At 39.5% G+C, this 27,617-nt stretch overlaps 1 protein-coding gene across 4 annotated transcripts in view; it reads right to left on the bottom strand.

Annotated features, from left to right (window-relative positions):
- The window catches only part of CACNB3 (calcium voltage-gated channel auxiliary subunit beta 3), a 184,394-nt gene that overhangs the window by 44,503 nt on the left and 112,274 nt on the right, over window positions 1-27,617 (bottom strand). For all 4 annotated transcript variants that reach the window (XR_012688642.1, XM_075199646.1, XM_075199645.1 and 1 more), the window contains exons 2-3: window positions 5,340-5,462; window positions 1,903-2,025 (exon numbers count right to left, since the gene is read on the bottom strand). Coding sequence is in view for 3 of the 4 variants with exons in the window: in XM_075199646.1 (XP_075055747.1) it covers window positions 1,903-2,025; window positions 5,340-5,462 (246 nt within the window). In the remaining variant the exon portion in view is untranslated. The remainder of the gene's footprint in view (window positions 1-1,902; window positions 2,026-5,339; window positions 5,463-27,617) is intronic.

Below are 27,617 nucleotides of genomic sequence, written 5' to 3' on the forward strand. Positions count from 1 at the left end.
CTTAATGAATCAGGCCCATATAGTTTAGTAACTGTAATCATTTTTAGATGTATAGTACCCAAGCTAAAATCACTAACTTAGAATTATAGAAAAAGAAAATCTATATTTGTTCATTAATTCTATTTTTTTGTTGATCAATTCTGAGAAAGCAGACATAGTGCCTGATTCGTTAAGCAAAGGAAAATAAAGCAAAAAAAAATTGTAACTTTTCACCTTGGCAAAACCATGTTGCATTGGAGGGGGAGGTAAATTTAAAATGTGGGGACAGATTTATAGTTGGGGTAGGGCATGTCCTAGATCAACTTTAAATGTCAGCGGTAAAAAAAAGCTATCTAGTATTTGTGCGCTACATAAAAAACAGCCAGTATTTTCCTTAAGTGCAAAATAAAAAAAAATAATTTGAACCCCTTGCATTGTAACATGGCTTTACCTAGTTTCAAACTTACTATTTTTTTTGCTTTACTTTCCTTAATGAATCAGGCCCATAGTTTGTGGACACATATCTGTACATATACAAAACATGAATACTCCTAAAACACATAGAGATGCCAGTAAGAAATTACATCACACTCAACAATCCCTAATTTAATGTAAAATTGATCTGCCAAGTTAAAAGCTAATTTGTGAAGGCTACACACCCATTTCCTCTGGAAATAAGGAATGGACTGTTGGGAGGGTATGAAATTGTTATTTTTATATTTTTATTTTGTTTTATTTATTTTTTATTAATAATAGAATGTGAGTGACAGAATTCTATAATAATTACTGACTACACCCCTAAGAATTGTCTCATCTACATGTATGTATAATGTAATAATATCGAGGTTTGTGGTAAAATTTGTGACATTGCTGCTCTCCTATATGAGGCAACCTTTTAGTGTAACACTTTTACATTATTATTATTATTATTTTTATATCAGCATAAAAAACACAAGTTTGAAGATACAATATATTCAACAAGATTTTGCCTGCTCTTACGTATTACTTACTAATAAAGAATGGTGAACATATGGGTTGACGCTTGCGCTTGACCCAAAAGTCAAGGGTAAGGATCAACTTGGCCACAAATGTAGGCGGTCTCTTGGTCCAAGTGATCAGATCACTTCTATGCATGCCTGGCTGGAAGATGATTGCACATACAGGCTGATAGCAGTCATCTTCTGAATGCATTTTCCATCATGCCCAAGAATTATCCTATTCGTTTCAGTTATTTTTTCGGCATGTGTGGAAAATTTTAACTGGGAAGGCCTCCAGAAAGGGTTCTTTCAAGTATAGTGTAACACTTTTCAATGAAAGTTCTAATCTTAAATTACCTAAATGTTTTAAACCATAGGCTGCAGAATAAATCAAGATCTTAAAAGTGTGCTACAGAAAGACTATATGTAGTTTGCAATATTCAGTACTGCAAAGACAAAATGTATGTAAATAATATGCACAGTTTACATACATGATTTTAGTGTTTGCTTGTTATGGAAACAGATGGTTTATTACCTTACACAACAGATTGAGCTGCATATAAGGGATATAATGATTGCCAAGATAGACGTTTGTAGGACAGCTATCTGTTATGTTATTATGTCAGCCATACTATGACCTACAATTCATTGCATCTTGTACTAAATGACCCTTTTCATTTCCTTTTTTTTGGCAAAGCTGCCATACATTATTATTATTATTAGGAATTATATCAGTAGGATCATAAGCCTATACATGACTAGATGGACAATAAACATACTAAGAACATAATCTATACACCAACAATTATAATATGCTTTCTATATGAGATCATTATTTAATGGTTGTTATGTAATTATCACACTCCTGCTGTGGTGCTTTATATATTTTATATAATATTGTCCCTTTACATGGAGTGAGAGTATTTGGGCAGCCCATTTTGCTCACCTCTTTGATATGTAGGAAATCTTTGGCTTCAAAGTTGATAGCAGACCCTTGGACTGGACTCTCTTCATCCAGAGCTCCACAGTAACTGACATTGGTTCTTACAGCAAATGCAACTGGCTTGAGCTGTGGGAAGAGAGGGGAGATAACTTATAAAGCACATTGGATCCAGGATAAAACACCTATGTATTGCATGCTGCACCTAGTATGGTCTTTCCAACACACGTTACGGTCCAGGTCAACTCTCCATTCTCGGGAGGCACCTCTGCAAACTAGAGGTGTGCCTAGGATTGCGAAGAGACGCACTGTGCATAAATGTAAATTTTACATCCAAAATCCAACCTCCTATTCTCCTATCACTGTAGAGAAACTCCTTCAATTAAATAAAATATTTAAATTTCTTCCTAAAATACTGTTTAATTTAGCCTCATTTATGGTTTAAATGAATGACAAGAGTGAGGGGTAATCAGACTTCACCTTTATTATGAGTCACTTTTGTGCATTTTAAACTGTTTTACATTGTTTTAAGAGCACCTGGAAATGCGCTTCTCCGGCAGATTGTATCTGATGGGTGCAAAATGCGTCTTTTTAAGGTATAGGCTGAGACCCAGTCTCCACCCAGTCTCCCCAATGCTGCTCTACACATACATGGTTTTTGGCAGAAATCTAGGCAAGTTATGCAAATCGAGGTGCGGCACCACCAAATAGCTGTTTTATTCTTTGGAAATGATACCCAGAGTGTATTTGAAAGATCCTCAAAGATGCCTCATCCTGCCATCTGCTTTATAGCACACACCTCAGGTACACCAAGGCTCGCTAAATATCTAAAATATGGCAAAATTCAAATAAAAATAAATTTTTTGAAGAAATTAAAATATTAAAACTAAAAAAAATGTACACATCTCAATCTACTGCAACCACACAGTCCTCTATACTGCAAACCTTTTTTGAATTTAGGGGCTGTCTGCATGATATGGAACCACACATCCATTTACAGCTCCCTGAGTGGAAAATGTATTAAATACTAATGTCTAGATGTTGGCCGCTCGTCATCACACTTTACTCAAGGGATCGACTATTGCTATCAGGAGTCAAAGATTACACAGAAAAAAAAGCAATAACATGGCAAATCTTTAGACTGTCTATGATAATGATCCCACAGAGCCTTTTCGCCAGCATGTTATTGATGTGTTCCGGGAAGATGTAACCTACCAGTTGTCCCTAACAGAAGAGCAATGAAGATTGTGCAAGTATATTGTAAAGTGTCCCTTATTTAACAAATTAATTAATCCATAAGCAATGCAAGCACAGGCGGCCTTTGCCATTATAACATCAAAAGTAATACCTCTGGTAGCATTAGCCTATATACCAATAAAAGGTGTTCAATTTCATGCAGTAGGTCATATTACATGGACCAATACAAGAATTTATATTCAACATAATGCTTTATAAATTATACTGTGTGACTGCTCCAACGTATATATATAAGGCAAGCAGAAGTGGCCATCTATTCCTTCAGATTTTTCATTGAAATCATTAAGATGCTGTGCCAAGGTGGCTATTTTAGTACCAGACTCTTTGCTAGGTGCACACCTATTTTCTGATTTTTGAAGTGCCTCAGTGATGATGCTTTGAATGATCATTTCTGGGACTAGCCCAAGCAGAGAATGAACCTGACAGCAATGCTTACTAGTTTTTGGACCTCCACAACTTATACACCTTTCTCCTAACATTTTTCTCATTCAAGTCTCATTTACATCATGTCAAATAAGTCAAAAAAGATGATGTGCACCCGTCTTTAAGAAGTGTTACATTTGTACATTTTACTCATTTAACTACACTGCTATTTGTGCCACTTTATAAATGCTAATTTAAATATATTGAGCTACAAAATGGAATCTCATAATTTGTGCAGAAAACTCTGCTACCTATGTGTAATCCTGACATCCTGATACTCTGCTACCCGTGTGTTATCCTGACATCCTGATACTCTGCTACCCATGTGTAATGCTGACATCCCGATACTCTGCTACCCGTGTGTAATCCTGATACTCTGCAACCCGTGTGTAGTCCTGACATCCCGATACTCTGCTACCCGTGTGTAATCCTGACATCCCGATACTCTGCTACCCGTGTGTAATCATGATACTCTGCTACCCGTGTGTAATCCTGACATCCCGATACTCTGCTACCTGTGTTAATCCTGACATCCTGATACTCTGTTACCCGTGTGTAATCCTGACATCCTGATACTCTGCTACCCGTGTGTAATCCTGACATCCTGATACTCTGCTACCAGTGTGTAATCCTGACATCCCGATACTCTGCTACCCGTGTGTAATCCTGACATCCCGATACTCTGCTACCCGTGTGTAATCCTGATACTCTGCAACCCGTGTGTAGTCCTGACATCCCGATACTCTGCTACCCGTGTGTAATCCTGACATCCCAATACTCTGCTACCCATGTGTAATCCTGACATCCCGATACTTTGCTACCTGTGTGTAACCTAACAACCTGATACTCTGCTTCCTGTGTGTACTCCTGACATCCTGATACTCTGCTACCCGTGTGTAATCCTGACATCCCGATACTCTGCTACCTGTGTGTAATCCTAACATCCTGATACTCTGATTTCTGTGTGTAATCCTAACATCCTGATACTCTGATTTCTGTGTGTCATTCTGAGATCCTGATACTCTGTTACCCATTTGTAATCCTGATATACCTCTTCGGCTAAAGGACTCCCAACCATTGTCAATGGTCGCATGTTTTAAAGTATAAGATTTATTTCATAGATCTTCAAATCCACTTGTCATTCAATTCCCGACATCCCTGACAACCCCCCACAGTCCTAAGTAGCAATCAGCTTGTTAGGGGCTTACAATGTGGGAAGGACAGAGTATAGATTTTCACAAGATACTGTAACCTGACAAATATTCTATGCTGGTGTCCAGCACAGGGCAATGTAAATGCCTGACATACTGTAGTGTTATCTTATGCCTTCCCTCTGTGCAGACTATGAGCACACTCATGGAGTTGTGTTTGCTTCCTGTTTGCCTGTTCTCTTTTATAGACCTGGCCATGGCCCCAGTGACACCACCGTCCACCACCAAAGATGTTACACACATTTTTTTTTCCACTGGGGTATACTCCAGCTATTGTAATGTGAGAAGGTTACCACCATAAGATTGTCAGGATAACTCCTGGAGAAGATAACGGGATTATAGGAAAGAGAAGACAATTAAAGGCACTTTCATGAATTTTGAGTTCTGCAAGAAGACTGACTGGCATCATGAGAAAATAAGCAACATTCTATAAGACACATATGTGTATACATTCATCAATTAATATTTACATTAGACACATTTTCTTTGAAAATAAGAAAATATAGCGTAAGTGACCATTTAAACATGGTATAAACTTTCAATGCTACATACCCTGGCTCTCTCGAGCTGTTGCTGAGCCTGCCTCTCCACCTCGCGGCGGGCAGCCTCCCGATCCTCCTCCAGTGACACGTCGGAGTCTAACGATGGACGACTTGTGTAGGAATCAGCTGAACCCTGCAAAAGTTATCAGGTCACATATAAGGCTCATACTATTTATAAGTTAGGAATATTTTCTTTTAAAACCTGACACTTAAGTCCAAGAGAGGAGCACTAAACAGTCATAACTATGTAAATACATCATAGTCTGTAAATGATGGCAAAACTACAGACATGAGACTGCACCCAATGATCTCATGTATATAACTATATACAAGAGATCATTGGGTGCTTGTAGCACTTCAGGTTTTGTCACCATCTATTGAATATGGACAATAGGACCCCAATATACTGTCCCACACTGGCACACAAGGCTTCTAGCTACCACAGGCTTACAAGGCCCCAATAAAGAGGTAACTCTTCACACCTTCAGACTGTTACACAAATGTAAATGGAAGAACACTAAGCTTGTTAATCAAATGTATCAACAAATCAAACACTGGCATTCAAAGGCTTAACTTGGTCGAGCTCTTTCTTCTTAACACGCTAATGGATTCGTTAAGAGTATCAAGGACGCAACATATTAAATTACAAGTTAACCCGTGCATGATACTCATGCATTCTAGTCAAATCAAGCTACTTAAGGTGTTAAAAAGGTTCTTGTCATGCATTTGGGCCCTAGCCCAGGCCTCCTCAGGGGAAGAGCGTTACTTCCCGATGTAAGCGCCCTTTTTTAACGTGGTTTTGTCCACATGTCACCACCTCATCATTCTTCTCCATCACCTCATCCTTCATTTTCATCGCCACATCTATCCAGATGTCTATCCAGACACAGGGATCTCTCTCAGTGGTCCTGAGTATCACACTCCTCTCACTCTGTCACCCCCGGTAACCACCAACCACTCCCCACTGTCACGCCCGGCAACCACCAACCACTCCCCACTGTCACCCCCGGCAACCACCAACCACTCCCAACTGTCACTTTACCTTCAAGAAATATATATATATATATATATATATATATATTTTAAATCTTTATAAACACTTTTAACAATTAACAAATTAAATAAACAAATTAAAAACATCTTAGTATACCAAATTTCAGCCCTTTCTGAATTTTTTTTTACACACACACTAAGAATTTAGTAGGTCAGTGTATAACTCCACCCAGCAGGTGGCGCTGCAGCTTGGTTTTATTTTTTCCACACACACACAGACAGACTAACACACGCCACTAAGCATTTATTTTATAGATAGATTTAATATACAAAAGTACAGGGCATTCAGATATAAAAAATTATTAATAAACAAATAATAAATTGACATAACATACACAAGCAAAAACAGTTTAAAATAAAAGGAATTGAATTCAGAGCATAACTGACAGATAAGTGGTATATTCTGGCCAAGGGAAATTGGCTTGGAAGATGGACAGGTTATCAATGTGAATTGATTTCCCAAAAGTCTGACAATTTGCTGTACCTGGTCTCAGCCATTTAAAGACACTTCCACACCTATTTCTACCCCCAGGAGTTGTGGCCTGTGACACTTTTTTCAATCACCATTTGCATGTTGCCTGATTTCCTAACCAATTCTACTATGAGACCTAACTTTTCTGTGGAGCGTCACACAGATCCAATTTTATTATTAATAAATCCCCTATGAACTTGTCCATTTTTTTATATCACACATGCCCAGATACAGTGTAATCGTAGAGCTTATACTCATTTCCTTAACTTCTCTGTGGGGCAGAATTCTGAATTTGACATTTGAGTTGCCCTTCATCATGCTATTAAGGAATATGTGGTTGATCACTACTTTTATTGATTTTAAGTGACATATTTTAAAACTGAATTCTATTTGTTTATATAAAGTATAGCCTAGTTAGCAGATGGGCTCTATGATCCAGACACCATGCTGCGCAGTTCCTAAAAGTCTATTCAGGAGTCCAAAAACTAACTTGTGTCAGGCTATATCTCTCTGTGCGTTGGAACCACACAAATAGCAGCGGACAATTTTAATTGATAGTGACTAGACGGACATAACAGCAAACTGTCACAAAGAGCTTTTGCCAGAGGCATTCCCCAAAGAGGCAAGTGAATGAGCACCTACAGTATGTGCAGTATGTGCTAGGCGGATAAATAAGGGACAAGGTAATTAATTCTGCACATTTAAGCTATATCAACAGTGTCTGGGTCTCTACTGTTTATCCCATCACTATAGCCTATCCTACCACACCCCGATACTACTCCCTCTGAACACTACCAGCTACCATCCCACAACTCTAGTGCCTATTGTCTCATCATTACCCTCTCCCCTTAGACTATAAGCATAAACAGGGGTACCCTCTACCCCTATTTATATCTGTACCTTCTCTGTCAACCTCTATGTCCTTGCTCTGTTTTACATGTATGATTTCTTTTTTGTAGGATTTGTTATACCGATTCTCTGGTGCTGTTGAGTTTTGTGGCACCTTAAAAGTAAATGATGACGACGATAATATTATATATGTGTATTATTCTACATTGTGGATTTATTAACAGGATGATCTTTGTGATTGTTTTCTCATATAGCACCTCTTGCTGTTAATCCGCAGTTTACATCAAATCAATTCTATTACCCTAGAAACATAGACTACAACATCTCCCAACATAAACTGACCACTGCCCATGTAATAATAAAATCCTGTTAGACTATATGCAGATATATGACACTAAATCTACCCATAATAAAATATATACACACACTTAACTTACCCAATATAACCAAAACTGAACACAGTCATATTATAATTTAAATACATTCTATACAGACATAGGACACTATATTTACTCAACATGGATTGTGACATTATCATAGTAGAATTGTATTACACTCCATAAAGCCATATGATAATACATCTCCCAACATTACCTAAACACTGCACATGATGATAAATCAATTATATATATATATATATATATATATATATATATATATATATGTGTAGAATTGTACAACTTCCAACAGGGCCTGACCACTGCAGTGACTCATAATACAATTTTATTACACTCATCTAGACAAACAGATTAGTTGATATCTCAACATGACCTAACCACTGTGCAGGATTATAATACAATTCTATTACACTCACTGCACACAAAGAACACTACATCTCCCAACATAATCTGACCACTGTACATGATCGTAATTTAATTATATTGCACTCACTACATGTTACACCTACCTAACAAGAGCTGACCGCTGCATGCAATCATAACACAGTTAAATTATCCTATATGTAGACATAGGACACTATATCTAACCAATGTGTCAAGCTCACTGGACATGATCATAATACAATTCTAATACACTCTATATTTTATACTTTAACCACTAGCATGATCAGATCACTGGACATGATCAATGTTCAATTATATTACAATATAAGACACTACACTTAAACAACACGCAATGACCATAATACATGATCCATACTTACCAACTTGACAAAGTTGGTTTCCGGGAGAGGTGGGCGTGATGGGGACGGGGCTCCAAAATGCGCGTCATTTTGGGCCCACCCCCATGACGTAATGACGCAAACATGACATTTGACAGCCGGGGGCGGGACCAAATGCCGCGATTCACCGGGAATCACAGCTTTTGGGAGCTAATTCTGCCCACTTCACTAGGAAGTGGGCAGATCCGGGATATTGCCACACTCTCCCGGGAGTCCGTGAGACTCTTGCAAAATGCGGGAGCCTCCCGGACATTCCGGGAGAGTTGGCAAGTATGATGATCAGAATACAATTCTATTACATATTAGAAAGACACAGGTATGGCATGACTGAACATGACCATACATATTATTCCATTGGTATTTAAATTAATATTATTATTATTATCGTAGATTTGTGAGGTGCCAAAGTGCTTTGCAGTGTCGTACAATAGGGAAAACAGGACATACATAAAACAAGGACATACAAGGCAGACAAAATAAATGCAGACATTAAACTAATGGGTATGGAGGATCCTGTTCATTATAGAGCTTATATTCTAAGTGGAAGAGGGCATATCTGAAACAAGAATCTTTAATACATTTCAGTGTTAGCTTTAGTGCAATTTAATTACATCATATGGGATAAAAATGCATCTATAAATCAAAATACATTAAGTAATACTGAATTAGTATTTATTATTAATATTCAAAACCTGTGACTGTCCCTCAACATTTTGGACAGCATTTTTTTGTGTGGTTTATCTACAGTATTTAATCTTTTTATTTTCTCTAGTGATGGCTATGTTCTCTATTATCTGCTATAACTGATTACTATTATTGATTCAGCTGTTATTGTTATTTGGCACAACTTTAAATATATCATATTTAATACTGGATTTACAGCTGTATTCTATATTGGGCATGTCATTGTTCTAAATATGTCTGTATTGTATACATGGAATCTGAAACAGTGTTATATACTGGGCCTGAAGTTGTATTATATACCTAGCATAGAGCGGTCACATAGACTTGGTATCTGGGATTGTATTTTATATTTGGGGCTACATAACTTGCCAGTTATAAATGCAGTATAATATTAAGCTGTTAGGTATTAAAGACTGGGAAAATGGAAAATTGAGAATCTTCAATGGGTCCCAGTTCCTCATAGTATATATTATATTATTATTATTATTATTATTATTAATAATAATATTTTTTATTTATATTTTTATATATATATTTTATATATATATTTTATTTTTATTTAGACACCACAAAGGGTCTGCAGCACCGTACAAGACATATACAGAAAGCAATGATCCATAACACAACACATGATAACGCAGATCAAATTATTTGTGAGACAGTGAGTGAGAGTGATGATAGTAACCAGTGAGAAATAGACCTAAGCTTAAGAAAACAGTGCTAGGGAAGCAGGCCAAGAGGTACAGAGCGTGATGGAATATTAGAAGGGGAACACAAGGAAAGAGGGCTCTGCTCGTGAAAGCTTACATCCTAAAGGAAAGTGGGAGACACACAATGGGTGGTACCAACTGGGGGAGTGGGGAAGAAAGCCAGAACAAGAAAGTTAGAAGGAAGGCTGATAGGCTTCAAGTCTTAAGGGCACGCTTGAAGCCTTTGAGAGTAGAGGCTAACCTGATGGACTGTTGGAGATCATTCCACAGCTGAGAAGCAGCACGGGCAAAGTCCTGGAGGCGGAATTGGGAAGAGGTGATCAGTGAAGTAGTGAGACGGCAGAGTGGAGGCCATGGGTAGCCTATGTAGGGACTGGTGGAGAGGGGACAGCAGACATAGAGCAGAGGGAGAGAAAAATAAGGCAGGCATCAGCATTGGGGATAGACTTAAGAGGGGCAAGGTGAAAGTCAGGAGAAGGCCAGTGAGAAGGAGGTTACAGTAGTCAAGGTGAGAGATTATAAGAGCGAATAAAAGTTTTGTTGGCTTCTGTGGTGAGAAAGGGCCGTATCTTGCATATATCCCGGAGGTAGAAGTAGCAGGATTTTAAGAGGGATGGAATGTGAGGTTTGATGGAGAGGGAGGAGTCGTGGATCACAAGACATTGGACAGAAAGGAGTGTGGTATTATTAACAGAAATAGAGAGAAGGAATAGGAGAGTCCTGGAGGGGGGGGGGGGGGCGGACGATTAGTACAGTCTTGGAAATATTGACTTTAAGAAAGCGCTGGGACATCCAAGATGAGATGATCGAGGGACAGCAATAAACATAAAGGGAAGGGGAGAGGTCAGGAGATGAAAGATAGATCTGGGTATCGTCAGCATACGGGTGGTACTGGAGGCTAAAGGAGAGGATAAGGACACCAAGGGAGGGGGCGTAGAGGGAGAAGAGCAGGAGGCCAAAAACGGAACCTTGGAGAACTCTGATAGGTAACAGAAAAGTGGGGATGTGGAGTTATGTTTAGAGACTGAAAAGGAGAGGGTGGTGATGTAAGAGGAAAACCAAGAAAGACAGTGTTACAGAGGCCTATAGATTTGAGAGTTTGCAAAAGGAAGGTGTGGTCAACGGTATCGAAGGCAGCAGAATGGTTGAGAACGATAAGAAAGGAGACTTGTCCTTTAGATTTAGCAAAAAAGAATGTCATTAGTGACCTTAGTGAAGGCAGTTTCGTGGAGTGGAGGGGCCGAAAACTGGAAGTAAGAAGAGAGAAAGAAGGGGAGACGGTTGTAGGCAACCCGTTTGAGAAGTCTGGAGGTGAAAGGAAGAAGAGAAATAGGGTGGTAATTAGAGAGAGAGAGAGAGAGAGGCAGGGGGAAGGGATGGTTTCTTAAGTATGGGAGAGACAAGAGCATGTGTAAAGGATGAGGGGAAGATTCCAGAGAAGAGGGATAGGTTGAGGAGGTGGACAAGGTGGGAACATGTCTCAAGAGAGAGGAAGTGGAGGAGATGGGAGAGAAAGGGGTCCTGTGGGCAGGTGGAGGGGGGGGGGGGTTGAGGAGGAGAGAAGGATGCAAACTACATTTGCAGACACCAGAGTGAAGGAGGGTGGGCTAGCAAGTGGGGAGGAGGGGAAGAAGATAGCATCCACAGAGGATGGTGGGAGGGGGGACAAAGTGGATAGGGAGGGGGGAGAGGTTGTTGGGGCAACGGAACGCAGTAAGTGTGGTAAGCAAGGCGGGTGGCGCTCCCCACCACCTGCCATACTCTTTATTAAAGTGTATTATATGATTTGTATTAAAAAAAAGCATTATTGAATGAACAAATAATTTATAAAAGATGAGGGTGCAAAGTTATTTTTTGCAGGGGGGCGCCTGGCATCATAGCACTGGCCCTGTCAGAGCTCACAGATGTTTATTGAATGTTGTCCTAGCAGTGTTTCCAAGTAGAATGTTCCTCTCCTGTTCTACTCTTGTTTAACTCTTACTATGCAATCTAAATTTGTCAACAAATACTCACTGACTAAATACATATACACTGGCTAATACAGCCTCTGTCTGCTGGTTAAAGAGGGTCACAGAGCCATGTGATCTCTTTCGTCAATTATCCCCCACACTACAAAGATAGTAATTCTTAAAAAAAAAATAGATGGTAAGCATACCATATATCTAAAAGACAAAATTGCACATATTATCCCTTGAAGCTAGCTCAATATATCTCAATAATATTAAAATAAAAAGTTATATACACAAAATCATTTGTGTAAACTACTAAAAAATGTAACACGTTTAAAAATGATATGTTAAACATCCTAACATAGGGAAATACAGTGATAAAAGAATTTTACTGTTTACTGCGATAAATCCAAATATGCATTATGTATTTTTACAAAAGAACTGTCCATTGCAAAGGCTGCTATAGACAGTGAACTGGTTTCCCAGCCAGATTGTATTATGCATAATGGTTGACTGTACCGATCCTCATTAGTACTTAACTTTTAAATATCATTTACTGGGCATGCTAACAATCCAGAAAAGAAATAATTAATTTGTGCTGCATGCTGTCAGTGGAAAAATGCTTACAATGTAATACTAGAATAGATTCAAACCAGCAAAACACTTACATTCCAAGGCTAAAATATGTACATGTATTATCATCATTAATAACAGATATATATATATATATATATATATATATATATATATATATATATACACACACACACACACACACACAAGTTAACCCGTGCATGATACTCATGCATTTTTTTGTCAAATAATGTCAGTATACCAAATTTCAGGTCATTCGGATGAGCCCTTTCTGAGAATAGTTTTTTCCACAGACACACACACACTAACACACGCCGCTACACATGCAGGAGCGGATCTAGAAAATGTTTGTTCCCCGGGGGGATGTTAGGGCGGGGCGATTTAGGCCCCGCCCCCTTTACGACTTCTGAGGCTGTCGGGGGCTGCACAGTATGTGCAGGTCCGATCGGCAGTGACAGGCAGGGACAGTGTGTTTAAAACACAATCAGAGCAGCCGGGCAGCAGACTGTCACTGCCAAACGGACCTGCACATACTGTGCAGCCGTCGGCAGCAAACCCCTGCTAGGGGGGGCAATTGCCCCGATCGCACCCCCCTGGATCCGCCACTGTACACATGTGTGTTCATGAGGTAAAATTACCTCACGAAAATGAGTTTGACTCCTCAACTCGTCAATTATGTCAGTATACCAAATTTCAGCCCTTTTTGAGGTTTTTTTCCCACACACGCTAAGAATTTAGTAGGTCAGTTAACCCGTGCATGATACTCATGCATTCTAGTCAAATCAAGCTACTTAAGGTGTTAAAAACTCCCCACTGTCACCCCCGGCAACCACCAACCACTCCCAACTGTCACTTCTCCTTCAAGAAATATATAGGTCAGTGTATAACTCTGCCCAGCAGGTGGCGCTGCAGCTTGGTTTTTTTTCCCAACACACACACAGACTAACACACGCCACTAGACATTTATATTATAGATATATATATATATATTTATATATATATATATATTTATATATATATATATATATATATATATATATATATATATATATATATATATATATTACACATACATATATATATATATATATATATATATATATATACACATAGAGAGAGAGAGTGATGGATACAGATATAGACATAGATTATATATATAGATAGATATATGTACATATAAATGAAAAAATATATACTTGCGTGGAGACTGGTTTGTTTGTGGGGACACAAACTGAGGTCCCCATTAAATTGACTATGTTAGTCAATGCGAGAGACCTTCCTAATAGACCCAGCAACTAAGTCTGTCATGTTCTACCAAGTAACTTTTGTTAGACAAAAAGTGTGTCAGCTTATGTTGTGTTGAGAGTCAAAAAGTACATTAGTATTCATACACACGTTTGAATACGTGTTCATAGAACCGGCAGGGTCCTCTGTGCGCCAGAAGAAAAGGGAGTCGCAGCTTCCTCTTCTGATTACACATAACAGGAATAAGAGAGAGAGACAGCCTTCTCCTGCTGAAGGGAAGGTAGGAGCAGTGGGGGTATGACGCAGTCCTAAAGTCTACATATGAATATCGTAACTGGCATTGGTGCACCAAAGCAATTTATCCACCGAGCCTTTTCCTAAAAACTTGGTGTTACTTGCAAAGGTCACCCTGGCACAAGTGATCTTATGCAATCAAAGAAGGGAAGGGGAAGTTTCCAAGATGCTGTTAACTACTTTTTTTTCAGAGATACTTCAGATCTCCACAAAGATTTTGCTCTAGTGTTTTCTGAGCTTGAGAACAAGCTTCACAAGGATTGAAATCTAAGGCGAATGAGGCAAGACCGTTCCAATCTGCTAACATCAGCAAAGCAAAGTGCAATGAAACTTCTTGCAGAGAAAAGTGAAAAAATGGGGTGGCCACTGAAAACGTCTACGTTTGTCACATTTCATAGGCTCAGATTGTATACACCTTTTTGCTCAGGAGCTAAAAATCCCCAAACATTGTCTTCCACAAAGCTTCTAACGCATGCTGCTACTCTTTCAAATGATTTCAACCTAAATGACACAGAATTGAATCAAATGGTATGACCTTGGGGTGCACCGGCGATAATACCACTTCCCAGAAGGTAACCTCCAACTTGCCAAGATCAGCAAACTTGTAATGGCTTGCGAGAGGGGAAGACTGGCTAAATTCCAAGGCAAGAATTTGCAAGAGATAGATCCAGACGGTAGGTTTGAAATCTCATACGTGATATATGGATTCGATTTTTACCTTTTATATATCATTTATACATCCAATTTTCTTTAGAACTGCTCCAGAGTGTCGACTGAGAGGATGAGCAATCCCCTGAACCAGAGAGAGGACATGCATTCGGTCAACATTTTCCTATCAGAAGGGAGATGATTTAAGGATCCAGCAACATGGGACCAAAGCACCACCAAAGGCTTCCAAAGGTTGGTGTAACATAATATTTTGTTACTCAAAGCATGTTGCGTACTCTGTGTTTCACAGATTCATCTGAAATGGACAAATCTGCTCTTTCAGGTTGTAAAGAAGAGCTGAGAAGAGGACAATGCTGTGGAGAAGCACATGATAAGATTTATTCAGACATACAGGATGCCCAGAAAGCATGATTGTGTTGAATGTATCATGGCTCACTCATCCGCACTGAAAGATCAAAACTAGTTAGTTAAATTCTACATAAATAAAATGATAACCGCTATGGAGAAATAAAAATACTTTCTTTGATACACAGTGGTTGACCATGACCATTACCTATTTGAATAGCCATGGCTAGGTGTTGGTGTATGCATGTTTACGGATGTTCTCAGACAGACGGAATATATTAAACTGTCCCCACATGGCAATGAAATGTCAATCTTTTGGTCTAGATCAAACAGAAAATATCAAGTGATAACTGTGTGGACAAACATCTCCTAAACATACCCATTTTATTGTCCTGTTGATAGAGTATCAGGAAAGGGATGTATCTATGAGGCATGTTGTTGGATGCTGCTTGGATGTTTGCTGGCTGTTCAACGCTAGGCATTGGCAGATCTATTGAACCTGCAAGTTTAAGCATGAATGCTGTTACTGTTATAGGATGCAGTCATCCCTCAGGTGCATCAAGAAGAACAAACTCCTAGTGCAGAGAGAGAGCTGAAGAGGGGCATTTTTCCCAGGGGTCTGTGTCCCTGCTGTTAAACATTTGAGGGTTATAACTAGATACACCGATCAGGTTGCCTATTGGTCCTGATCCCAGCTGCAACTTATCAATAGAGCAGTAGGCAAGGCTGGCCCCAGCTGGTGATGTAATTATGATCGGGGTGGGCTAAGGCTGTGAATTATATACAAGTGTAAAACATCCACACTACTGCAGCAGGTTGTGGATTTATTGCAGGCAGTGTTTCTCTATTACAGGGAATATTGGTAAGAGAGAAGTAATAAGCTATTAACTTTACTGTCACTGCTGCTCCTTCCAATACAGAGGTATTGAAACACCCTGTCTACCATTCTCCAAATAGATTACTCACCTCTGAACACAACTATTCCACCATCTACTGGTACCCCCATCATCCACTGCTGCCTCTTTGAATTAATACTCCCTGATAACCACCACCCTGAACCCATCCTTGTAATACTACCATCATCAATACTCCATCATCTAACACCATCTCTGTGAACTTCCAATGCTGCCACCTTCTTGAACTCCTTCATTACCACAACCCTGAGTCCCATCAGTCCCCACTACCACAATCTCCTAGAACTCCCCATATACCACCATCTCATTCTTGAATTTCCACTATCACCTCCCAATTTCCCCCACCCTGAACTACCCCTTTCCAACTACCACCAACTTCTTGTACTGTGAAAACCATGAAAACTTTCTACTACTGATACATAACAGGCGATCACATGGAGGACCACGCCAGACGTAAGTCACACACAGAAAGCAATATAGAGAACATTGTAGCCTGCGTTCCTAATTATTTCATTTTTTATTGTAGTTTTCCATGTTTTTAAATAAACATAATGTTATTTCAAAGTGCTGCAGAGTAGAACAGATTTTTCAACCCTGGGAATGTTCTACAGCACTAAACTACACTACGGATTCAGTTTCAGTACATTTGTTTAGAACATGTTCTTATTCTGTATGTATGGTCAACTGCACAGTCTTACTTCTCTTGTTCTGTAGGCCTCAGTATTTGATCTTGTGTTTACTATTTGTAATGATTCTGAATTTTTATTAATTTTTCAAGCATCCATCTAGACATGCACCATTCAACCGGAAAAACAAAAAATGTGCACTAAACATTTTGCTGCCAGGGGTCCATGCCACCATTGCACCACAGGAGGTGCCAATAATTTTTGTATTTTCTCACTTCTTCATTCCATTGAGAGTACATTTTTTCTTTGTTTATTCTACCAAAGCAAAGATTACACTGGTGTTTTGGGGGACAGATAGGCAAGCGAGGGCTGGCAAATTTTAGCCAATGGGGGCAAGACTGAACTCAGCAGCCTATCAGGAACATTTTAGAGGAAAAAAATGCAGATGACCCAGCCCAAGGTAGCCCACTACGGGACCGGCCTTGGTGCAGATGCCCGCCCAGCCTGCCCCTGCAGAAAGGGATTTCTTTTGCTACAATAGCGACAAGACGTTGAGATGGAGCAACCTTTAGGGCGTTCCCCACTTTGCTGTCTCAGAGCTTTTTGTGCAACACCTAAGTATTTTATTAGAAAACCACCTTGGATGTAATCTAGAAATGGGCAAATAGACCAAAGTGAAGTTGTTTGGTCTTAATGTACAATGCCTTTCTTTGGCAAAATCCACATCATAATCAGAACCTCATACAAACCGTCCAGCATGGGGGGAGAGGTGATCATTTGTGGTTATTTTGCAGTCAAAGTACCTGGATACCCCACACGCATACTTGCCAACTCTCCCTGAATATCAGGGAGTGATCTCCCTCACTCCCTGAAGAGTCTGGCATTCTCCCTGATGCTGAGCCAGTGCAAGACATGGTTGGCTTCGCCATCTGTGGCATGACACAGTTCATAAATTGTGTCCTCTGTCCATGTATTGATGCCTATGGAGGTGGTCATTTTCATGGAGACCAAGATTTAATCAAAGACTGACAGGTAAGACAACATGACTTCAGTAATGGAGACAGAAATGTAAAAGACACTTCAGTCTCTAGAGATTCATTAGCTGATTTCCTTTAACGCATAGTTGCCTACTCTCCCGGAATGTCTGGGAGATCCCGCATTTCTGGAGACCTCCCGGGAGAGCGGGGCAACCTCCCGGTTCTTGTCCCCGCAATAGATAAGTGGCAGGGGTGGGGCTTAACGACGCAAATATTGTGTCATCTTAGCCCCACCCCCTGCTGTAATTGACCAAAATTGTGACAATGGTTTAGGGGGCGGGGATAAAATTATGTGATTCGTCAAGAGCCCCCGGGATCTCCCTGAAGCCAACGAGGAAAAGTTGGCAAGTATGCCCACACGCATTGAGTCCACCATGAACTCCACTTTATACCAGAGATTCATAGGCTGAACAGTAAAGAATTAACACAATAAGGTATTTTACATTTTAAACAACACAAATATAAAACTTTAAGTAAAGAAAGCTTTGGTGTCCTATAACTATCATGAGTTTAATTTGTGGAATGAACATTATTATTATCATCATCCTCTATTTACATAGCATCAACAAATCACACTGAACTTTACAGAAAATAACCCTTAATTGTGAAACATTCCATTTAATGAGAGGGGAAAATACAAAGACGCATGTAGGAAGCACTTTGATTCTCTCACCCTTTCAAGCCCATGTACATTGAAGTGGAAGAAGAAGTGCCCTGGAAATAATCAGTTTGTATTGCATTGACGGCTCCTTGGACAAATCCCACTGGCTCTCAGGCAACACAAATTAGATAGCAAGCTTTATATGAGCAGGGAAACTGCCTGACAAATTCTAGGTGAACTGGGCTGCCGTTTAAAAAAAGAAAAAAAAAAAAAAATCAGGGCAAATTTAGTGCTCACTGGGTGTGATCAAGGAGGCGCAAATAGACAGATTCAGAATAAAAGGATGTGCAAATGAATTTTAACAGAAAATTGAGGATCATCATCATCATCACCATTTATTTATATAAGTTTAATCACACAACACTGCCATTATATTACATATTCTTCTGCTGTGAGGACAGAACACCTTATCAGCATATTATGTAGGCTGCATCAAAGTGTGGTACATAGTCTGTTTGTCTAAAAGATCCCTATGTTATAATTACACACCATCCATATCTGAGCTCTTATCTTCACAGTGTGTGCACAGTGCAATAGGATGAAAAGCTTCTCTGTGTGTTCCCCTCCTCCATTCCTTCCTAGCTTTCCTCCTGAGGTAATAGGCTCTCTGGAGGATTACAGATCTGTCTCAGCAGCACAGTATGGGAATAACAGGCAAACACTTTTGCAGCCATTAACTTTGAGTGATAAATGAGGTGATGTCAAAATAAACTCATAAAGTGGTTTGAGCATGTCAGCTAAAGAGATCATTGCACTGTCTGACAATATCTCTGCCTTTAATTTGTTAATCTTGCCATGCAGGTCTTATGGTACCTCTTTACAGTGCTATTAAGGGCTAAACATAGAAAAGGCATGCATGTTGGCAATGATGTATAGATTATATATGTATTCTTTACCCCTCAACCTTGGCTTCCAGAATGCTGTGAGATCACTACACCTGAATGATGCCATGTATAGATCTGTGGCAGGCTGCTGGTGGCTTTCACCCTTACCAAGGAGGCATGGAGCACATGTATTGTACAGCATTATTCTGTGATGCCAACATAGCTGATAAAAGTCTATATTTCAATTAACTAAATAGGAAAATTAAATGCAAATACCATCCAGGTTGAAATTCAAGATTAATCACATCTTCAGTGAAAAAGGACAAGGTAATTTGCACCTATACAAGCTAAGAGACCCCTCACATATGGAGAGAAAGCCTCCATGTTTTCCAATTCAATCACACTTTGAATTTATGTGACCATCGGGCTTGCATGTTTGCTATATTGTTGGTTTTGGTTTTACCAGTGGCACAGCAATGGGTAATGTAAGTGTCCCCCGTCTGACTGACCTGATCCTCTCATTGTAAAGCTAATTTCTAGTGTATTGCTAAATATTGTCAAGTGAAGAAGATGTGTACACATTACAGGTCGCATAACTGACTGAGAGCATTTTACAAAAATTATGCTCCGATCCCAGGTAATTGAGAATGATTATTAGATGTAACCAGCCAGGCACATAGGAAGTCAGAGTTGGACATATGCCATGTTTTTTTGCGTAAGATACAAATTTTTGCAGTGCATATGCCCATCAACAATGCGTTGGTATGTAAATTTTAGTGCATCGTAGACTGCGACCTCTTATGTCTGGAGAGATGGAATGTGGAAGTGCAGGAGAAGTGTAAGCTGAGTACAGAAACAAGCAATGATTATTAGCAGCACTATCTAACCGCTTCTAATTGGTTGTTTGCATGTTGACCGCTCCAGCTAATATCATCATCAACATTTATTTATATAGCGCCAGCAAATTCCGTAGCGCTTTACAATTGGGATATCACTTAATTCACTAGTGTTGCAGCTATATGATTTATATATGAGGGTTACAAACATCTATTCACATTATTTGTCATTTGCATTTGGATGAATGCAGTAAATAGACAGGGTCAGAAAGCCTTTCCACCCATTCCTCTCATATTATATTTTTGCTCTGCAAAATTAAATCACATTTTTAAACTGCTCCGCAAAACTAGGCGCATTGATGCATCTACTCCGTATTTAGCAAGGAATCCCACCACTCTGCCCATTCCTCCAGTCGTCTGATGCAATATTCTGCTGCTCTGCAAACTCCACCATCTTTCTCCACAAACCAATGGCCTTTGGGTTGCTGGTAGTAATATTCATAAGAATGCAGAATATAAATTCACTAGGATCCAGAACCTCATGGTTATAATCCAAGTATAGCAAAAGGAGAACTATCACAGTGACAGCAGCAGAAGTTTCAAGGATGCCAGTCCACCCTTACTTAATGTCAAATGCCACATTACATCTTTGATAATTCAAAGCAAAAGTATGGTATACAGGAATGTATGTTCTGTAAAACCTCAAAACACGTACAGCCCATCCTTTGGACCTTTAAAAAATCACGTATGAGAAAAGGGCGTTGTCAAATCACACAGCACTGTGGCGGCCTTACTTTGGGTCGTGCCATTTTCCTCCCCTAAAAAAGCCTTTAAATGCCACACATATACCAGAAGCAAGTGCATGTGGCATCTCTCCTAACTATCCTGGAATCGGGACAAAAGTCCTGATTAGTAGGCAGTGGGATAGTCCCATTAAATCAGGACTATCCAGCCTAAATCGTGAGTAAGTGTCACGAGGTGCGGCGGTACGTGTGATCTAGCAGCCGGGCGCGTGCTCTAGTTTCTATGCTCTGTTATTATTCTTTGGGATTATCCTTGTGGTATAGCTGTAGGAGAGTGTAGGGACATCCTCCAACTCCAGGGGGAGCTCTCATATGATTTAAACTGGTTCATTTATATTTTTATACATGCTTCCTGGTTATGTTATCACTTATGCTAGTTCTAGCTAGTAATTAATTAGCTGCCTCCTAAGGCTGATTGTCAGCCCTGTCCTCCTCTGTCCTGATTGGCTCTTAGTACTATTTAAGGGAGTGAGGTCTAAGTCTCACTGCCAGTTATAGCGTTCTGTTCCAGTACTGCTGCCTGCTCCTGTTCCTGTCTTTGGTGTTGAAACCTGTGATTGATTACCCATGTATGACCTTTGCCTGTCCCTGGATCCTGAACCTGTGCCTGTGACCTTGACCCTTCTGCCTGTACCTGACATACTCTCTGGTGCTCTGTCCAGTCCACTGATCTCTGGCCTGCCGCTACTCCGTGTGATACCTCCTGTACCTGTGCGCTGCAGTGTTAGCATAAACTCATACTACTCTGTGCATAAGACCTGGGGGCATCCGAGTACCTGTGAGCATAACCAGTCTCTACGGGAAAGGCGGCTGCTAAAGGTGAAGACCTCTTCTACCTGTTCTATGAGTTTATGCCGCACTGGTGGCCATAACAGTTAGGAGGTATGAAAACATGACCTGTTGGGGTACTATTGTTGTAAGGCCCTCTTCGTAGTAAGTGTATTTGGGCACACCCCTTGGGACAACAGATGTGCATCACAGGGCTGGCCAAGTTAGAGCAAGGTGTATCAACATGAGGCTAAGAGGGTGGTTTAGGAAAATTATAAGCTTGCTTGAAGAGGTGGGTTTTTAGAGAGCACTTGAAGGTTTGTAGACCAGAACAAAGTCTTATTGTGCGAGGGAGAGAATTCCATAGAGTGGGTGTAGCTCGAAAGAAGTCCTGTAACCGGGAATGGGAGGATGTGATGAGAGTGGATGAGAGATGCAGATCTTGTGCAGAACAGAGTTGGGAGATATTTTGAGACAAGTGAGGAGATGCAATTTTGTTGATGGCCTTGCATGTTAGCAGAAGAATTTTATAATGGATTCGGTAAAAAACAGCCAACCAATGTAGAGACTGACAGAGTGACTCAGCAGAGGAAAAACGATTTGCAAGGAAAATCAATCTAGCCGCTGCGTGCAAAATACCTTAACATAGCAGATACAACTTGTTTGTACCTGGTATAAGAATGTTGACTTGAGCATGTTCATCTGGAAAAGACAAGATGTGGAGCCCTACAAAGTAAATATTTAATAAAATATTGGAAAATTAATTTCTTGTTGGCAAAACTGCAGTAGCCACGCCAGTGTTGCTTTAGTAAATATTATCTGTAAAAAACAAACAAAAAACACAATTCCAACCATAGATTTGTTGCTAGAAAATGACTCTTGTAGCTCCTTCCTTTCTTACTTGTTACATATCCTTGGTGGGTATGTTAAATAGAATACTGCAGTAACACTATTGTGTTGAAATGTATAATGAAACAAGAAACACTACTGTACATTACTATAATAAAAGACAGAGTGCTCAGATCCATAATTTAGTAGACATTGAGAATAGATGCTGAGGGATTAAAATTGTTCCGTAGCAGAAAGAAAATGTCTTTTTGTTTTTCTGCCAAATGTAATCTTTGCTTCCAACCCGCGAACATGCATCTTTTTCAATACATCTTGGCCAAAAATGAGCTTTAAAGAAACAATCAGACTCATAATGCTGCTGCATGGAAAATTAAATCTATTTTCTGCTTGCTTTTGTAGATTGTGTCTGGAGGTTTTCTTTTACAAAGAAATCCTTTCTGATCTACAAATTAAAGTGATAAATGTGCAGAATGTACAACGTCCCTATCAGAGATAAAACAAATTCAGAAAACCAATATAAAGATAAAATAAATGGCTCTTTATCAAACATATACAATATGATACATCATACAACCAAAGTATTTTCTTTTATTACCTCTATGAATAAAGCAGAGCAGTCACAATATTTTCTAATTCACAAAAAAACTAACTATATACAGTGGATATAAAGTCTAGACAATATTATTAATATTGCAGGCGTTTGTGATTTAAAGCCTGAAATAACATAAATCATGGCAGACCTTTTTCCATCTTTAAAGTGAACTTGCAACCAATAAAAAAAAATCATAATTTTAGGATATTTTTTAGGAAAAAGAAGTGTAAATAAAAAAAACCTACACTATACTGGTGGGCATACCTTATTATGGGGCAGTAGCTGAGCCACAATTGAGTCTGGTGAGAATCTCCCGTTGAGTGCAATGTTATGCAAAGTATTCTTACCAACAGATACACCACTATCATTTATAGATCACTCAATTTAGAGAGAAGAGTGGTGGGGTCTGGACAGATCCACTTTAAAGAAGCAATCCCATGAAAAAAAACTGATCTGTATTTTTAAACACAAATCCCTGTGGTGGGCTTAAAGAGAAGCTTGGAAATTACCATTTGTCCTTGGTTGTTTCTTCAGGCTGCTAACAACGATGTACAATTCTGCAGAGTTTCCATAGTGTCATGTTACTACCATGGCAACCACAGTCACATGTCAAATGATTTAGATAGCAAAGAGGCTTTGGAAAGCACTATTTTTACTGTAAAATCCCCCTCCTTTTTTCCCTCTGCTTTCACATGACATACTGAAAGTCTGAGTATGCATGTGACTGCTAGCCATACATGTCTGCTTTCCAGAGAAATTTTTTAAATTATATAATCATTTGTAGGTGGATAGATAAGAACAATGGCAAATGCATGCTTAAGAGACACTTAACTTGCCATTTAAAGGAAAATAAAACCCTATGTGGGATTGCTGTAACAACATGCAGCAAATATATAACAGATTGCACATTTATTACAATGGAACAAACAATATTAAGAAAGACTATTTACAAAGTAAGCCTCAGATTAAACTCACCATAAGATCTGGTGCTCCTAAATGCTTCATGTGTATCTGTGGTAGGCACAGGTTATACATATTTCCTGTGGAAGGACAGACTGTCGCAATTTGTAATTACAAGTCTAATGTAACAGTGGGTGACCAAAGCTTGAAAGTAGTTGGGGAAGAAACAGTACCCAGTGTCCTGCTGTAAGTAGTCATGGTGTGTTGCCCAGCTTTTATTTTATGTATGTACTCTAATACGGGGTCATGCAGAGGGATCACATGAAAATACGGGTGTAAACCCTGATTATGTCCTTATCTAATTTTTTCTGTAGTTGCTACAGACACCTATGAGAGTGGTATGCGATCTGTTGAAGTTTAATAACTGGATAAAAGTGGTAATCTATATTTTGTGTACACTAATATTGGTTGCGATGCGATCAGTACTCAAATAATTATTTTTGCAAATAAGTTTAATCCTTTTTTTTTTTTAGTTAATATAAAATAAAATGTGGTGAAAAAGCGAATTAATGTTTCCAACAAATTAATTACATTGTTTGGTCTCATTCTATTTGCAATCGCATGAGAACGTTTACGGTATTGCGAACGCTAATTATAAATAATATTACTTCTCATATAACAAATAGCAACTCCAGAGAGTTCATAAAAGAACCGGATTATACAGGTCCAAGGGCAGGAGGCCTTAGGAAGGACACCTGGCTATCTCAAGGAACAATGACCAGAGGAATCAACCAATGGCACGTCGAGTTCTTGGGAGGTCATGAACCATCAACCTATTAATGAAGAGCGTAGTACTGTAACTGTGAATCTCTGTGATGTCATTGCGTTTTACAACTGTACTGTGTATAAATTGTTCACCTCTGACTTTGGAAACCAGAGTGTTCTGATAGAAGCTTGTGTTAGTGCTAGAAGGCACATACCTATGTATACCAAACTTTGGCTTGTAAAACTTTGTAAATTGAACCTGTGTTTTGGAACCACAGCGCTCACATCTGAGAATCTTTATTACAAATGATACATACGGACTCATATCTTTGAAGGTCACTACGATAGGAAATTGATGGTTCTCTATGTGCTGTGGCTTGACCACACATGTACATTTAAGTCAGTAAATGTAATCTGAGAGGTGAAGATTTCCCTCTGTTCAATTCATGGGGGTAGCTGCTCATTCAGAGATCGCTTCTGTTAACGGAGCTCTGAATAAGCACAAAGCGCAGACATGATGTGTATGTGTCCATGGGTTTCTTACCTTAGCAGGTGGGAGGGAAAAATGGAGGAAGAATCCTCTGATCCAGTCAGACTAGTGGTGTGGCGCTCAGCTTTGCTATCCTAGTCCAGTGCCACACTCCCATCACCAACGTGGAGGTACAGCAGTTGTCAGCTTCACAGGTAAGAAGCTGTCTCTATATCAGTGTCCAGCGAACAGAGCGGAGCCCCGCAGGAACTTTAAAAAGACACTGAGTAAGTGACAGTGATGTTTCTCATTCAGTGTTTTAGGGGCACCCTAACCCATGGCACCCCATAAGCCATGGAATCCTAGGCTCGCTGATGGCAGCCCTGGCTATGGCGAGAAGATTGGACTGAGCTAACCTGCCCAAAAACGCATCATGCTACAACAAACGGAGGGAAGTATAGTGAAAGCTCAGAGAAAATAAAATAAAGCTAAAAGTATATATCACCATACCACCACCAAACTATTTGCTGCACAGTTTAGTCAATGAAATCATCATTGATGAAAGCACTGAACTGTTAAAACCTATTGTTTTTGTGAAGCTGAATAGTGCCATACCATCTGTTGGTAAAATGTGGAACTTTCACCAAAGAAAAATATAATTTTGATAGAGACGTTGCAATAAAGTTCAAGTCTGACACATTGACTACATGTCGTTCAGTAATACTATCTTCTGTCACTTGGGAGTGCTAGAGTGTAACACAGTGCAGATAACAGTCATCCCATTAAGATATCCATCCACACTCAAAGGGCTGGATACAAGGATTAAACAGTTTGTCATGTACTTTAATGATCCTATTTGCTTTTTGATCCTCATTCATTGTTAAAAAAAAAAAAGGAAATGTAGGATCTCTCCTCCCAAAGTTAAAAATAAAGCCATACTGTACTTACCTTGCATGTGCTATTCGCTGAATCTACTGTGGTCTTCACTGTTTTTAACAGTTCTACACCACCCTATTCCATCCTTTCATCACTGTAAAAGGTCTGCTGGTGTCAATGCGCCTCCGCTGTAAAATCACTTGGAAGGGGCATCGACATCAGTTCAGATTGTTGTAACAGGCAAGTGGTTAGAGCAGCGGTTCCCAAAGTGTGCGCCACGGCTCCCAGGGGGGCCGCGTCGCTGTCACAGGGGTGCCGTGGCCGGGAAAAAAACAAAACAAAAACTCAGGCGCCCGGGACCCAGTATTTTCCTTCCTCTCCGCTTCGCATTGAATGTCAGGCGTAACGTCATCCTGTCCGACATATTCAGTGAGCAGCGGCAGGAGAGAGGAGGATGCTGGGTAACGGGCACCGCCGGATTGGTAAGAAGATAGAAGAGAAGATAGAAGAAAGAAGGCCAAGTATGGTAAGTAAAGAAACTGAGGGGAAATGGTGATAGAAAACAGCAATGAAGAGGCAAAAGAATGAAGGAGGGGGCAGAGTGAGGATGAAGGATGGCACAGAGTGATGATTTTTGTACATGTTGTTGTTTTATTTTGTTTGATCTTATTCCTCTTAATATTAGCTGTAAATTATTCTTTGACAGAAATACAATTGAAAAAAATATCTAAAAATATACTTTTCCCTTGGATTTATGTGTATTATTTTTGCAAACAACTTACTAAGTATTTCTGTCCTGATCTAAATACTTATAACATTATTTTAACCCAACTACTTATAAAACGGGACTGTTCTTTAATTATTTTGGAGGAGTGCCTTGAAAAAATGATGGAGACTCTAAGGGTGCCGCAAATGGAAAAAGTTTGGGAACCACTGGGATAGAGTACAGAGGGTGTAGATGTGATGGCTACAGGCATTTGGGTCCTAGGCGTATCTTGTGAATGGCAAATATAAGTACACCTCTGTTTTAAGTCACTTGAATTCACCCCAATATTATGATTTTTTTTTTCTTTTGAGTGGCGTTCTTGTTTAAGTGTCAGAAATGTGTGTGACCTAAAAGCCAGTGAAATCACATATAACAATCATATATACTGGAGGAAACCAATCTCACAGACTAAAAACCAACAGATGCTTCCTATATGTGTAGAGCAAGGACCCTAAAAGTCCACAGGCCTGCAATTCCCAGATCTGACTCTTAGGAATGATGTAAACAGTGCCTTTCTCACGGGTACCCCATGCTATGTCTCATTTAGTACATTTAGCC

Source organism: Mixophyes fleayi, chromosome 2 (assembly GCF_038048845.1).
Source record: "Mixophyes fleayi isolate aMixFle1 chromosome 2, aMixFle1.hap1, whole genome shotgun sequence".
NCBI lineage: Eukaryota > Metazoa > Chordata > Amphibia > Anura > Limnodynastidae > Mixophyes > Mixophyes fleayi.